Source organism: Cariama cristata, unplaced genomic scaffold (genome assembly GCF_000690535.1).
Source record: "Cariama cristata isolate BGI_N322 unplaced genomic scaffold, ASM69053v1 scaffold30782, whole genome shotgun sequence".
NCBI lineage: Eukaryota > Metazoa > Chordata > Aves > Cariamiformes > Cariamidae > Cariama > Cariama cristata.
In genome coordinates, this window is record NW_009604877.1 from 9,562 (window position 1) to 23,113 (window position 13,552).

General features: G+C 36.3%; 1 protein-coding gene across 1 annotated transcript in view; it reads right to left on the reverse strand.

Annotated features, from left to right (window-relative positions):
* Positions 1 to 1,892: 1,892 nt before the first annotated feature.
* ESF1 (ESF1, nucleolar pre-rRNA processing protein, homolog (S. cerevisiae)) overlaps positions 1,893 to 13,552 on the reverse strand; it is a 30,561-nt gene continuing 18,901 nt past the window's right edge. Inside the window, exons 9-13 of the mRNA XM_009695766.1 lie at positions 9,271 to 9,392; positions 7,793 to 7,883; positions 3,773 to 3,840; positions 2,763 to 2,909; positions 1,893 to 2,192 (exon numbers count right to left, since the gene is read on the reverse strand). Of these exons, the coding sequence (XP_009694068.1) occupies positions 1,893 to 2,192; positions 2,763 to 2,909; positions 3,773 to 3,840; positions 7,793 to 7,883; positions 9,271 to 9,392 (728 nt within the window). The remainder of the gene's footprint in view (positions 2,193 to 2,762; positions 2,910 to 3,772; positions 3,841 to 7,792; positions 7,884 to 9,270; positions 9,393 to 13,552) is intronic.

Consider the following 13,552-nt stretch of genomic DNA (forward strand, 5'->3'; position numbering starts at 1 on the left):
GCAAATTTTATTATAAAATTACTATGATCTCTCATTATGGGAGAGGCTTGTCTCCATATCCACTGTCTGTATCAGATGCGTATGTGTACGCTTCTATCACTTTTGTATGACACGTAACATTTTCTTAAGTAGCAACAGTTGGCTCTCCTGTTTGATGCAGGGACACTTCCCTTGGTGGAAAATTCTGTTTCCCAAAGCATCTTTCCTCTCTTTAGAAATTTGTATCTTGCTGAATATCATTATGCCGTTCTCCACTGTACATTCATGTTGAGAAGCTTCCTGCTACTGCCAGGGGGACAAGTCTTCCTTGTTCTCCATCACCGTTGGTCAGCTCAAACTACAAACCATAGGTTTGCTGGGTCCTGCCATATTGCTTGAACAGCTAAGAAGCCACAGAAGCTGGATCAAATTTCTGTACAAAGGACTGTAGTATCTCTTCAACTTCTTCTGTTAGCTACTTGAAAATGAATCTGAAGATGTTCAAATGTTTATGAAGAGCAATTACATTTAAAATGTTCAAGGTCTGCAAGCGTTCCACAGGCACATCATTGCAAAGCGCTCTTGCAAAAACCATCTCCACTTGCATTTCTTTATTGTGTCCTTAATTACTTTGTCCATTTTGGCCATTAGGTGGAGAGACTCTCATGTGCTAAATCTGACTCTGCAATCTCCTTTACATACTGAGATATATTTACTTCATATAAACACTAGTTTCGATTATCAATAGTTTCTAACCTCTGTTTTAATAGAATTCTTTGTTTAAATCAGTAGAATGTCTTAGCAATTAACAATACTTCTTTAAAATGACAAATTACCTTTCACCTCCTTGTTTCTAAAATTTTCATTCTTTTTTGATACAATGTTGTATTTCCATTAGAGCTGATACAGCAAACACTTTAAAAAAAAAACCCAAAACAACCCAAAAAACAAACCCCAAACAACCCAAAACTTAAGACAAACCAATCCCCACTCTCCAGGGAAGAAAGATCATTTTCTACCTACTGTATTTTCCCTGCACCATTGATACCGCCATCACTGACACCAATACTAACACAGCCAGGGTTTTAAAAACTGTATCATCTAGATCTGCCTTTGACTTCTTTCTTTCTTTCACACTTGCAATGCTGGAAGACTTTGTGTAACTATATTAATGGGAATGCAGTACTAATAGCAAAAAGTTTAATTCTGACATAATTTCATTTAGGCGCAGAAGAAGAAAACACAGCTAAGTGCCCAAAATTTCTTCAGGCCAATTTAAACCATTTGTTTCCAATATATATTAATTCAACACTTCTAAATGGCCGTCTTTCTGTCAATTAGTTCTATTATCCAGGAAGTCTTCAAGTATTTAAAGGATAAATTAATGAAGCATATATGTAATCTTTTAAAAATGTACAAAAAAACTGTATAAAAATTTTCTTTGATTTTTAGTTATAGTACTACCTTCGTTATCAACAGAAATACGTTTTACAGACTTCTGTGGAATTAAAAATATTAAGACCACTTAGTCTCAGCAATAAACCTCCGCAGAAGTGTTTTTCTTACTTATAAATACAACCATAATTATGACTACTTTTTGTAGCCATCTTCAGCACTTTTATCATCTTTTAAGAGACGGCATGATACAAAATGAGCTGTCCCCAAACCACCGATTTCTTACTTAGGTGTTTTCCAGGTGCAGTTTTTCAGTAATTGTACAAACCAGTATTTGTTGTGGCAGAAGAAAAGAGTGATTATTACTCTAGTTACTTCAAAACTCACCACCATAATTAAGTCACTTTTCGGGAATTTTTAGGTGGATAGGAACAAGAGCAGGCTGTAGTAACTTTAATAGACGCCACCAGTAAGAAGAACTGAGACTAAAATAAAGTCTGAGTAAAAACAAAGTTCAGTTATTTGAATTTCTGCTTCTTCCTTGCCTGAAACTCTTCGGTTTTATTTTTGATAGATTTTATTAGCATTGATAAGGCAGGATCTATGGCTTTCTTAGCAACCTCTCCTTTCTCCACCATCTTGTTATGCTGCCCCTTGCTTGTCTCCTTAAGATCTTGCTCCTTTTCTTCTCTTCGGCGAGCTTTCTCTTCCAAGATCTTTTCTACTGCTTTTGTCTTCTTGAAATTTGGATCTGAAGGATCCAAATTAAACAGGGGAGAAGTAAACATGGCTTGGAATCTTGTATCAGCAACATTCACCTGAAGGCAGAAAAGGAGTATTTATTTTAGGTAACCTTTACCCACAATAGCAAAGCTTTTGAACACAATAAAATACGAGCTGCTCAAGGAGTCATAGCTCATGAGATTGTTCACCATTCCTGGAACTGCTCCAGTCACAAAATCCCAGTGAGTGTGACGTAGAGAGCCAGAAGATACCACTGGTAAAGCAAAGTGAGTACAACTCCTGCATACGCCTCTATCGGCGGACCAAGGGAAATTTTGTTGTTGAGAACTGACAGGATGAGAGCAGCAGTGGATGACAACCAGAACAAACATACCAATGGGTATTTTAGGCAACGAGTCGTACAAGGCCTTGCATAAATAGTGTCTGGTTATCTTACACAGAGCTTGAGTCTGTTCCCTTCAACACTAACAGAATATTTCTTGCTTTTTGAAAACAGCCTGTAAATCCCTAAAAAGGTAGATTAGTTGTTCTCCTTCAGATAGAGTAAGGGAGGAGAAGGATATGAAACCACCAAATTTGTCCTGAAAATAACTGATATTAACAAAGGTTCTAGCTGAGCCTCAAAATCAAGAGAATACCATTACCTGGAAGTCATCTTCTAGTAATTCTTTCTTTTTCATTAAAAGTTTCTTTTTCTTCTTGCTCAAATTCTGTTGTTCTACAATCTTTTTATAATTAAAATGTTTTCTGGCATCATCCTCATCATCCATCATAAGTAGGGCCATTTCAGCCTGTTACAAAATAAGAAAGTCCATGTGCACAATGAAAGTAAGTTTTCTATGAAAAATATAGCATCTCGCTAATAAAGTCTGTATGAGTCTACGTACATATAAATGAGTTGAAATAGGGTCGTCAGGGCAGTATTATTTCATCCATAACAACATTCTTTTAACATTTTAAGGTGTAATATTAAATACAACAGTTGATTTCCTTTTTATTAGATATAAAATAAATGCAAATATCCATGTTCAACTTTCAAACATACTAATAATCTAATCTAAAAATTGCACACCATAACTTAGAAATCATGAACGAATACAATTTGATATTGATATTTATATAACAAAATAAAAATTAACATATGAATTTAAAATTTATTTAGTTAAATTTGTTCTGAGAAAAAATGAAAAGCAAAAATGCAATAGCAAACAATTCAATCTTCAGGTTTAAAAGTCTACAGAACAAGGTTTGACCACACAAATGTTTCATACAATGCTGATGTTAAAAGTAAATCCTCAGCACCGTCCAACACCCAAACATGCTGGGATAGCTTTAAAGCTAGCGGGACTATCAGCTCAACCAGTACGGCTTCATGCCCTTACATTTCAGTGTTACCTAACTCTGTTGAGCTCTGTTCAACTATAATCTTCCAGAAAGATACCCTGGCATAATCTTTAGACATCAAGGCATGGACCATCTACCATTCTTCTTGGGTAGCTTTTGTTCCAAAAGCTCTTGCTATTAAAATTATACAGTTTTATTCTATTGCTGTCCTATGGAATTCAGTAGTTCCACTCACAAACACATAACATATATATTTGCAGAATACAGGTAATGTAACAACTGTAATTCTTAAAGTTTTAAACCACTTCACCTTCTGTTTTTCAACTTCATTTTCATCTTCTGAGGTACTTTCAGCTGATTCTGGCTTCTTCTTGAAACCTAAGTGCAAATATAGGACATGCACACATTTATTCAAGCTTATGCACGAGAGCATAATATACCTATGAATAGAACCTCTAAGTGTATCTCATTTTCTCATAACCAATACTTAAATGTCAGATGTGGAAAAAGGCTGAAAAGTTAAAAAAAAAAACAGCTTAAAGCAGTAAAAATCTGCTGAGTATTTGTTCAATTTAAGGAGGCAGCAATATCCAAATGGCATAAACAAGTAAACAAAAAAGAACAGTTAGAAAAAACGGCTTTACTGTATTTTTCATAGAGCAGTAGAGAGTACTATCACAACAGTGCAGGCAAACATATGACATTACTCCACTCCCAGGGCATTTTAGAGAGAAATTAGTTTATATACTTATAAATGTAACTGAAGTGTCCTGCAGTTTTCAAATTGTTCATTCTTTCTACTTAAGTAGACAATGTAGTAAATACTTTAGAATAAATAGCAAATATGGATCTCCCCTCTGTATCCAGAATACAAGTTTGCCAGCTGAGTAAGAGTTCATCAGTCAAAAAAAACAGAGGAATAGTTTTAAAAATTTATATGCAAGGCTAAAAGAACACATTGTGCCGTTAGCCATGCTAGCACAACAAACCCTTGCAAAAAAGACCTGAACAGAATCACAGGAATGAAAATATGATTGACTCTGTTGAGACTGAATATTCTTCTGATGAAGCTCTCTTACCCTCTTAGAATTTACTTTAGATACACAGTGCTGATTAGACAGACATAATGAATACTAACAGCATGAGACATTAGTCAAACCTAACTTTTAATGAAAACAGACCCCTTTATAAATCCTACAAAAATCAAATTATTCTCTTTGGAATGCCTGTAGACCTCGATCAAGAAGGAGCAGGAAAAGCAGAAGGTTTCCTGACCTGAACCACATACTCTGACCTTTGAGCTTGGAATTACATTCCCAGGCAATTTATTACAGTCCACTGGGGGTACTCTTAAGGAAGATATTTGGCTCCATTTTGTTAAGCCAGATTTGTAGTCAGACTAGAAATACAAACATGCCAGAAAAATGTCAAGTTATATCACCAAGTATACTCTGGAACAGGACACATTTCTTGAAGAACATTTTTTCTCCCTTGACTATTCTCTTGACTATTTCTAAATGGATTCCAAGCTGGAAATGGATTTCTAGAAGAAACAAACCACCACCACCAAAAAATAAACTATCCAGATGCGCAATGTCATCAGCTCAAGAACTAAACTGTTGATTTAGTAGTTCCAGAAAACGTGCAGGAAAATCAGATTCAGATATAATATTGTTACCTAACCTACACAATTTATCTTAATGTGTAGAAGAGAGAAATAAATGTCTTATATAAGACTTCAACCACTATGAAATCTTTTGTATCTTCCCAGAACTGGCTAAGCTACAGAAAAGGAAACAGGGCACAGAGATACGAATTGGAGACAATTATTCTAGATGTTAAATCACTAAATCTCTTAGCCTTTTCACCCCAAAGAAGGGCCCCTCACGTCATCTTCCCTTGTCTTTCACTGTATGCAGAATCACAGAAGTGAAGATAGCTGATCTTTATGCCTTCAGAGCTTTCTGTTGCTGCAGATGAGGGTGAACCAGGAGCTAGTATCAAACTAAGCTCTTTTCCATGAAAATAAATAAATAAATGAAACAAACTTTATTTCTTACTATGACACTATGCAGCTAATAAAGCCAGCCTGGGACCTAAAAATCACTCCTAGCACTAAAAATTTTGCCTCATACTTAGAACAGTTTGGTTTCAGAATTCCCAAGCACATAATTTTCTGTCCTTTTAAGAGACTCCTCTCACAGTCCCTCTTCCCACATACATTCTGGAAGACCTCCTCACCCCCCATTTTGCACACTTACAAGTGCAAAACCTATGGTAAGTCTCTCAAAGTGATTGCAAAACCTTAGATTTTTCCTAGCACCTAATCCCCACTGCCATCTTTTAATCAGATTTGTTCCACCCTACAGCAGCAGGTACTTGTCATCAATGCTATCCAGAACCAATAGCTGCTGCCAGCCAGTGAGAAAAGCTTCTAGTCTCTGCTGCAATCTCCCCTCAGGCTGCCATTCGGCTCTTTCCCAGCTCAAGAATTTAGTTTGCAACATTCATTTTGCATATCAACAGCTTTCCAATGCTAACAGTAAAAGTGAATCATAATTTTAAGACTTCAAATACAGAGACCGACTCCAGATCAAAACCTCCTCTCTCAAGACCTCTTACCTGTCTTACTCAAACGCTTGAAAGTCAGTCTCAAAAGCCTTGCACAGACACACAGTAAATGAATCAGTAATACCTACATAATGGCATCTTTACAATGAGTCCTGAAATAACCTATACACAACTCACCAGGAAAGCATGGCAGAAAACAGCACTGTATGACACCTTAAATTGTGGTATTTTCCATAAAACATGGATAGGACTCACCGCACTGTTCTGTTCTTCAGACTATGAAGTCATCCACACAAGCACATTAGGACACAAAGAAGTCTAGGTTTTGGTTTTTAATCATTTGCTTTCTCCTAATGCAAATGTCAATCAATCAGGACAGAAGCCTATGCTGGCTGGTATCAAATTAAAAATAATTTATTCTTTTTAAATGGAACTTGAATCTGCACTTCTATACTCAAAAAACCCAACCAAAAGAGCAGACTGGTGATATCTGTAAATCTGTTGCTAACTTCTTTTTGTTTGTTTGTTTGTTTGCTCATTTGGTTTTTTTCCTTTTTATCTTCTTTTAACATACAATAGTATGAGCCACCCTTAGGCTTTGGCTCCCAAAAGCATGGAAAGCCAGGAACTCACACTTATTGATTATCCCTACCTTAAAATTTTAACCAGCAAATTCATACTCAAAATAAATTTACTGTTGCCACAGCAAAAGCTAACTTAAACATCAGACTAAAAAGCTTGTAACAAAGGTACCTTAAAAATCTAAACTGGATGAGTTATTTCCTAAAATACTACATTTCACTATTTGGGTTTCTAGGCAGCCAGAGTACACTAGTAATAACATGTATCAGATTAAGAGAAAATAAAATTGATTTCTTCTGAAAAACAACTTTGTTTCTGATGCAAAAATGTTTGACATTTATGTAATTGATGCAAACTTCTAAGAGACCCATACATATCTCGCTCCTCCTGTCTAAAAGGAAATAGGCTTCGAAGGCAATGAAGTTCTTTTCTCTGGAATATTTAGGGGAGAAGATGGTCAGCTTATTTCTAACAGCCATGCCCAGAAATTGGCTAAATAATGGTCTCTGATGAAAGCGAAGAGAATCATAGAATCATAGAATCATTATGGTTGGAAGAGACCTCAAAGATCATCAAGTCCAACCGTATACCCGATGCCACCATGCCCGCTAAACCCACTAAACCATGTCTTGAGGCGCCACATCTAAATGTTTTTTGAACACCTCCAGGGATGGTTACTCCACCACCTCCCTGGGGAGCCCATTCCAATGCCTAATGACTCTTACAGTGAAGAAGTTCTTTCTAATGTCGAGCCTGAACCTCCCCTGGCGCAACTTGAGACCGCTTCCTCTTGTCCTATCACTAGTTTAAGGGGAGAAGAGATCAACCCCCGCCTCGCTACAACCTCCTTTCAGGTCGTTGTAGAGGGCGATCAGGTCTCCCCTCAGCCTCCTCTTCTCCAGACTAAACAACCCCAGCTCCCTCAGCCACTCCTCGTAAGACTTTTTCTCCAGGCCCTTCACCAGCTTTGTCTCTCTTCTCTGGACAATGTTCCCTACCATTCCACATATCACAATAGGCATCATTTTACAAGAACAGCACCTGCAATTTTAAGCAAATTACATCTACTTATATTTCATTCTGAACATGCTATCGCTGCATTTACTCTAGCCTGACTTTGTTTCTAAAGCTCATTATTTAAAGAAAAGGCAGATTTATTCCGGAAGTCTTGACCCACCTGTTTTCTCAAGTTCTTCAGCAAAATATGGGTCATTGAGATCAACATCAGATGGAAGTTCATCCTCACTCTCTTCTCTCTCAGCAGTAGCCTGTAATAAAGCACAAACATTATTTCAATCAACATAGAAACTACTACTTAAGTTTCACTGGAATTAGATGCTCTTTCTGTTAGTAACTATGAAGATGAAAACTGAAATACCATATGCTGAACATAAGAAAACTAGAATACACTAAAAATTGCTAGTAAAGACAAATCAACAATTTACAATCTGTTTCACAAATTGGAAGTTTTTTGTGTACTTGAAGAAGGGCTATTTATATATTCCAAGGATCTTTATTAGATGTACCCACACACTGTGATGCATTAGCTAACCATACCAACAACTTAAAGGATGACAGCATTGTTTTGTCCTTACTTTATGTTCCAGAAAAACTCGACTTGGGGAAAAACTTGAGCAATAAGCTTCATTTTGTGCTCTGAAATTCAAAAGGACTGAGTTTGGACTTAAAAAACCACATTTTATTACTGGAAGTATTGTATCATACACCTTGCCCTTGACTTAATTATCAGACCAAACAAGAATATTATGCTAGCAAAATTTGCTCTACTACCTAACAGTGCTACTTACTCTATTCAGAGAATGCATTTTCTGTAAGATTTAAGAAGTTACTCATCAAATGCCAGTTAAAACTAACTGGAATGCACAACATAACTCCAGTTGTAGAGATTACTCTTAAAAACATTATTCCACGACATGAATCATATTCAGAATAATTTAAGAATTTAGGGAGGCTAGATTCTGTATGCCACATGCTTTTTTTCCTAGCATATGCACAAATATTTCAATTATCTGCCTATTTCGGCACATTACTGCCATGGGAGTCGGTTACTTCACAATTACTTTCTGCGTGTGGAAAAATGAAGCAACAGCAATTTTCACATTGCAATAGGACCATTTTGTTATTCATACACAGAACTATTTACCAAATTTGCTCTTGCAATTTGAAATTTGAGTAGTTCTTTGTGGCTATTAATTCTTTGCTGTTAACAGCTTTGGGAAACAAGCTGTATTATTTTAGGCCAAAAATTTCCAAAACTGTAATTATCATTATCATAACAACTTTGAACTGATATGCATACAGCAGCAAAAAGACCCTTCCTAATGCATTAAAAAAATGTAAATTAAAAACCAACTGTTATTATGACTCATTTATCTTTAAAGCAATACCAGTAGATAAATAAATTTTGTGTAACCGTATGTATGATCAGTAGTATCCTGAATTTCCCTTTTGCTCTGTAAGTTTGATGAGACACTCTCGGTCTTTCCATGTGAGTGACCACTGCACATTTTAACCTTAAAATAGTACTGGAAGCTATACAATTTTTTATTTAGTTTATCCACAACAAACAGTAACAGCAACTTAAGAAAGCAAACAAAGAATAACTCCCCCCCAAGTGGCCAATGCAAACATTACCTTTCTCTTTTTTTTAAGAATTCTTTTTTCTTTCTTCTTCTCTAGATATTTTTGCCATGGAGTTAGATTATCCTTTCCTTCCAACTTGTTTTTGACCATTTCTTCAGCAGTTTCTTTGAGACCTAGAACAAAAAATTGTAAGTTAAAGAAATGAGATGAATCTGAAATTTATTTTTTTTTAAAATCAACTGTTTTCTCCTTTGTAAAAGAATAATCTAGTTTTTTCTGTAACGAGTCTGTGAAAACAACATAAATATTGCTTAAAACAACATCTTTATAACTAAGATCACTTTACAGGACATGTTTTTCCAAATAAAACATTCCTTCAGCAATAAACTGTACAAGAGTCAGAAGAGGACCTTGCTTATGCGAGATCCGATTCCCAGCACTCTTGCTATTCCTCAGAAAGGTCTCCTCTCCAGCCATTAGACTGTGTGGTCTACAGATGCCTCTCTTTAAGGATGAGGGTAACACAATAAAAAATAACAACAACAGACATATACAGAGCCCTTATAGTTAATGTACCTTACTATAATTATTTAAGATTCACAAAACCACTTCGAATACAGTCCAGTCGTTCCCATTTTTTGTGCACGGCAAAACAAAGTCCAAAAGATGAAGTGACTTGACAACAAGTCTGAAATGTCAAATCACTGTCAGAATATAGGGTCATCTCACAGCTAGCTTGACCCTCTCTAGCTGGTGCTCTCCATTTCACACAGAGACATTATCTGGTTGTTGCTCTATCAGTATGCCTCACTCACATGATAAAGTTGCTCTATATAGCATCTTCATTGCTGAAACTTTGCCTCTGTGATAATACTATGACAATGCTGCAGTATCTCTGATGACCAGTGTATTTTTCATCCATCATTGTAACAGAGAACCATAAGCTATCATTTGAATTAAAGTAAAAATAAATCTGCAGCTAGAAAGCACAGAAAAACATAAATAAAAAACCCAAATAATGTTTTGCATCATGTACTAATGTCAAAATATGACATGCATTAAGTTAAACTAGGCAAGTTATTTTCAAGTCATCTAGCCTTTTAAAGCTACTTAGTACTAGTCTGCTTTAACTATAGAAAACTATCTAAAATTAAAAAACAGTACACAGCCAGTATGAGAGTAAACCTAGATTCAGATTCAATGCTTAAGGTAAATAGCTTATTTTAAAAAAAAATAAATTGATTTTTTAACAAGAAACAGAGATTAAGGGCATAGACTGCTTGAAACATATCAGCCTCTCAAACAAACAAACAAACAAAAATTTTGAAAGAATGTTTTCTGTTATCACTGAGTACCAGTTCAAATTGTAACAACTCAAGATGAAAAAAAAAAAAAAGCAGCAAGAGAAAGAAACCATCCTCTTATTTGGTTAGCACATCAAGTAATTACCAAAAGTAATTTTTGTACTTGACAGCTATGTGAACTGAAAGATTGAAGGAGAAGAGTACCATTCTCTCACCAGATGCAGTGAGGAACTGTAACTATTAGACCATTAACTCAGCCCTGCACCTCTTCCATATCCTTTTGTTACGGGTATGGTGTAAGAGAAGCCCTCAAGTTTGTGTTTCCTGACCTGCCAACAGCTGGGAAAGGCGGCTACATACTTTGCTGAAGGAAGTTTGCTCTACTTTCAGAGCACGACAGTTTTCCAAGGGTCCTAGAAAAGTAAACCCCATAGAAGTGCAACATATCTGGCTCTAAATAATTCTCGTCTAACAAGATCAGACAGTTAAGTCTGGATGTGTTAATTAGGTTTACATTAAATTGCATAATTTAGCACAGACTGCCACTGGTTCAATGCCTAGCACTTGAAGCTGTATGCACAAGTATGTCCTAACCTTTAATTTAGCCTTTTTGTAAACATGCATTCTGACAGCTTCTCATCACAGGATCATAGTTTACCTTTTCCAGATGATCTTAACTGTTTGATCTACAGATCATGAACATGTAACTACTCAATGTTTTGTGTTACTGTTCAATGTATAGCTAAGTTACTGAACCCAATAATGTACAGCAAAATTATCAAACATAATTGAACCCTACTCTAGAAACAGAATGGAGTTTTCTATGGTATGTACCATTACAGTATTCAATGGTGCAAAAACATCACATCAAAAAAGAATCCATTAACTAACTGGAGCATCCCCATCTGACATCTAGAATATTTAAATCCAGAATAAACACTTTATTTAAAAGCAATCTTCATTTTTTGGTGAAAAATTCCATACATTTCAGGAACACTTTTTCAAAAGTCTTTACATCACACAGCATTTGCATGTTATGAGGACAAATGCTGATTTCAGATGCAGCTTATACGCTTTCAACCCCATCTTCACAAGACGGGCACTTGCAAAACCAAAATTTCTCGATGTAAAGAGATTAACTGACTTGCCTTGCAACACACTGGAGCAGAATTCAGTGACAGAAAGACAGAATCCACTTCCCTGGCAGGAGACAACTGCCTGAGCAATGAAGTATTTTTCTCCTGCCTGCAATTCCTTGCTTCATTCATTACTCACTTTTTTTTCTTTTTAACTTCCATAACTATAGGATATCTGACTCATTTGTTAACATCCTCTTTTACGATATGACTGATGGATGGGGAAGCAGAAGCATGATTCCTACATGCTCCCAAGTTCTAAGGCTGATATCTGCCATCTCTTCTCCAATTCTACTTGTTCTAACTGTCTCTCTTCAGCATCCCTTTCTTACCATCCCAGTCCAGCCCTCACCTAACCAAATCCTACTCTTCTGCCCTTTCTACCAGTTTTATTGCTTGGAAGTCATACCCGGACCTCACCAGATGTCCTAGGCTAGATCCCATTCTTTCTCCCAACTCCCAGGTTTCTCAGTTGGCCAGTCCCTGCTCCTCATCATTCCTTCCAGCTCTCCTCAGTAACGAGGAACTGAAAACAGAGTTCATAATGGAAAAAATGGGCAGCTTTCACGGACGTTTCTACCCATCCTCAGAAAAGCAGACAGAACATTTTTCTGAAAAACTGTGAACACCAATTCCTGTTCTTGTGCTTGTCGACACTCCAAAAATAATTCAAGGGCTGGAGAGCTGGTTACAACATGTCTGAAACATGAAGTGTGGACAAGATCTAAAATCGTATTAAACCATGCCTTATAGGAAGAAAAGCGTGGAGCAAAAAAAAGATAAAGCATTCCTCTACTATCCTGGAAAGAAGCCAGAATTAATGGTAAGTGGCAAACTGTTACAGCCACAAAAATCGGGTACTAAACCAGCAAACAAATGCAGAGCCACAATAAAGGATGGATATTGTATAGGTTCACTAAAAACGTGCCACTAAAAAACCCTCTCATACAACAAGAACAAATATTTAGTTATTTCCAAATGTACACCTCTTCATCTCCAAAGTCAATGAAAGCAGAGTCATGAGCTTCCCAGAAACTGAACTACTATTACTTTGGGTATTATTTTCAGTACTTCTGTGGAAAAAATTACTGGTCAGGTAGCAACCTTGCAAATTCTCTCTGAAGATAGTAAATACTGGATTAAAAAATGTATGTCACATCTCCAGAAAAAGAGAGACCCAAAATCTCAAAGGAGGTTACAAGATTTCTGATTTATTTGCCTGGAAAATGGCATCATTTGATCCATCTGGCACAGAAGGACTTGGAGGAAAATACAGCCCTTTCTTGTGGTATTTGGCAGTCTCATGAAAGGCATTAGAGTTTCTCCACAGATTAGAATGACTTAGGAACTACTGTCCAGACCACTTCCCGAGACTAAGAGTGTATTTAAGTGGTCAAAAGGCTTTTGATTGCAGAAGGGGAAAGGAATTGTCTACTTTAGGTAGAATTATTAACTGGCCATAGAAAAGGCTAATTTATACCCTTATCGATATAAATTTTTTTAGAATAAATTAATCACACTGGTTTTATTTAGTCTTCACAAATGAAGGCCAAGAATAGAGGGGCAAAAGGTCATCTATATTAGCATACAACAAAATCATACCTGAGCTAAAGGATTAAAAGCATGATAAATACTACAACAAACCTAATTATATTGCTTCTTACACTGGTGGGAGCATGAGGGAGGGTGCGCAGGCCAGAATTTTTACTTTTCTAAATGCTTAGGTTTGAAAACTTCTGGAAGTTTAACAGCATGCAACTGTCACAAATATTAGAATCTAAGAAGATATTTCTCTGTTCTCAGGAAATCTAACAAGCAAGTTCATCTTGCATGCAATGTCTTACCAGCAAAAAGAAACACCTTGTTGCAGGTAGCTAAAAGAAATGGCAGACA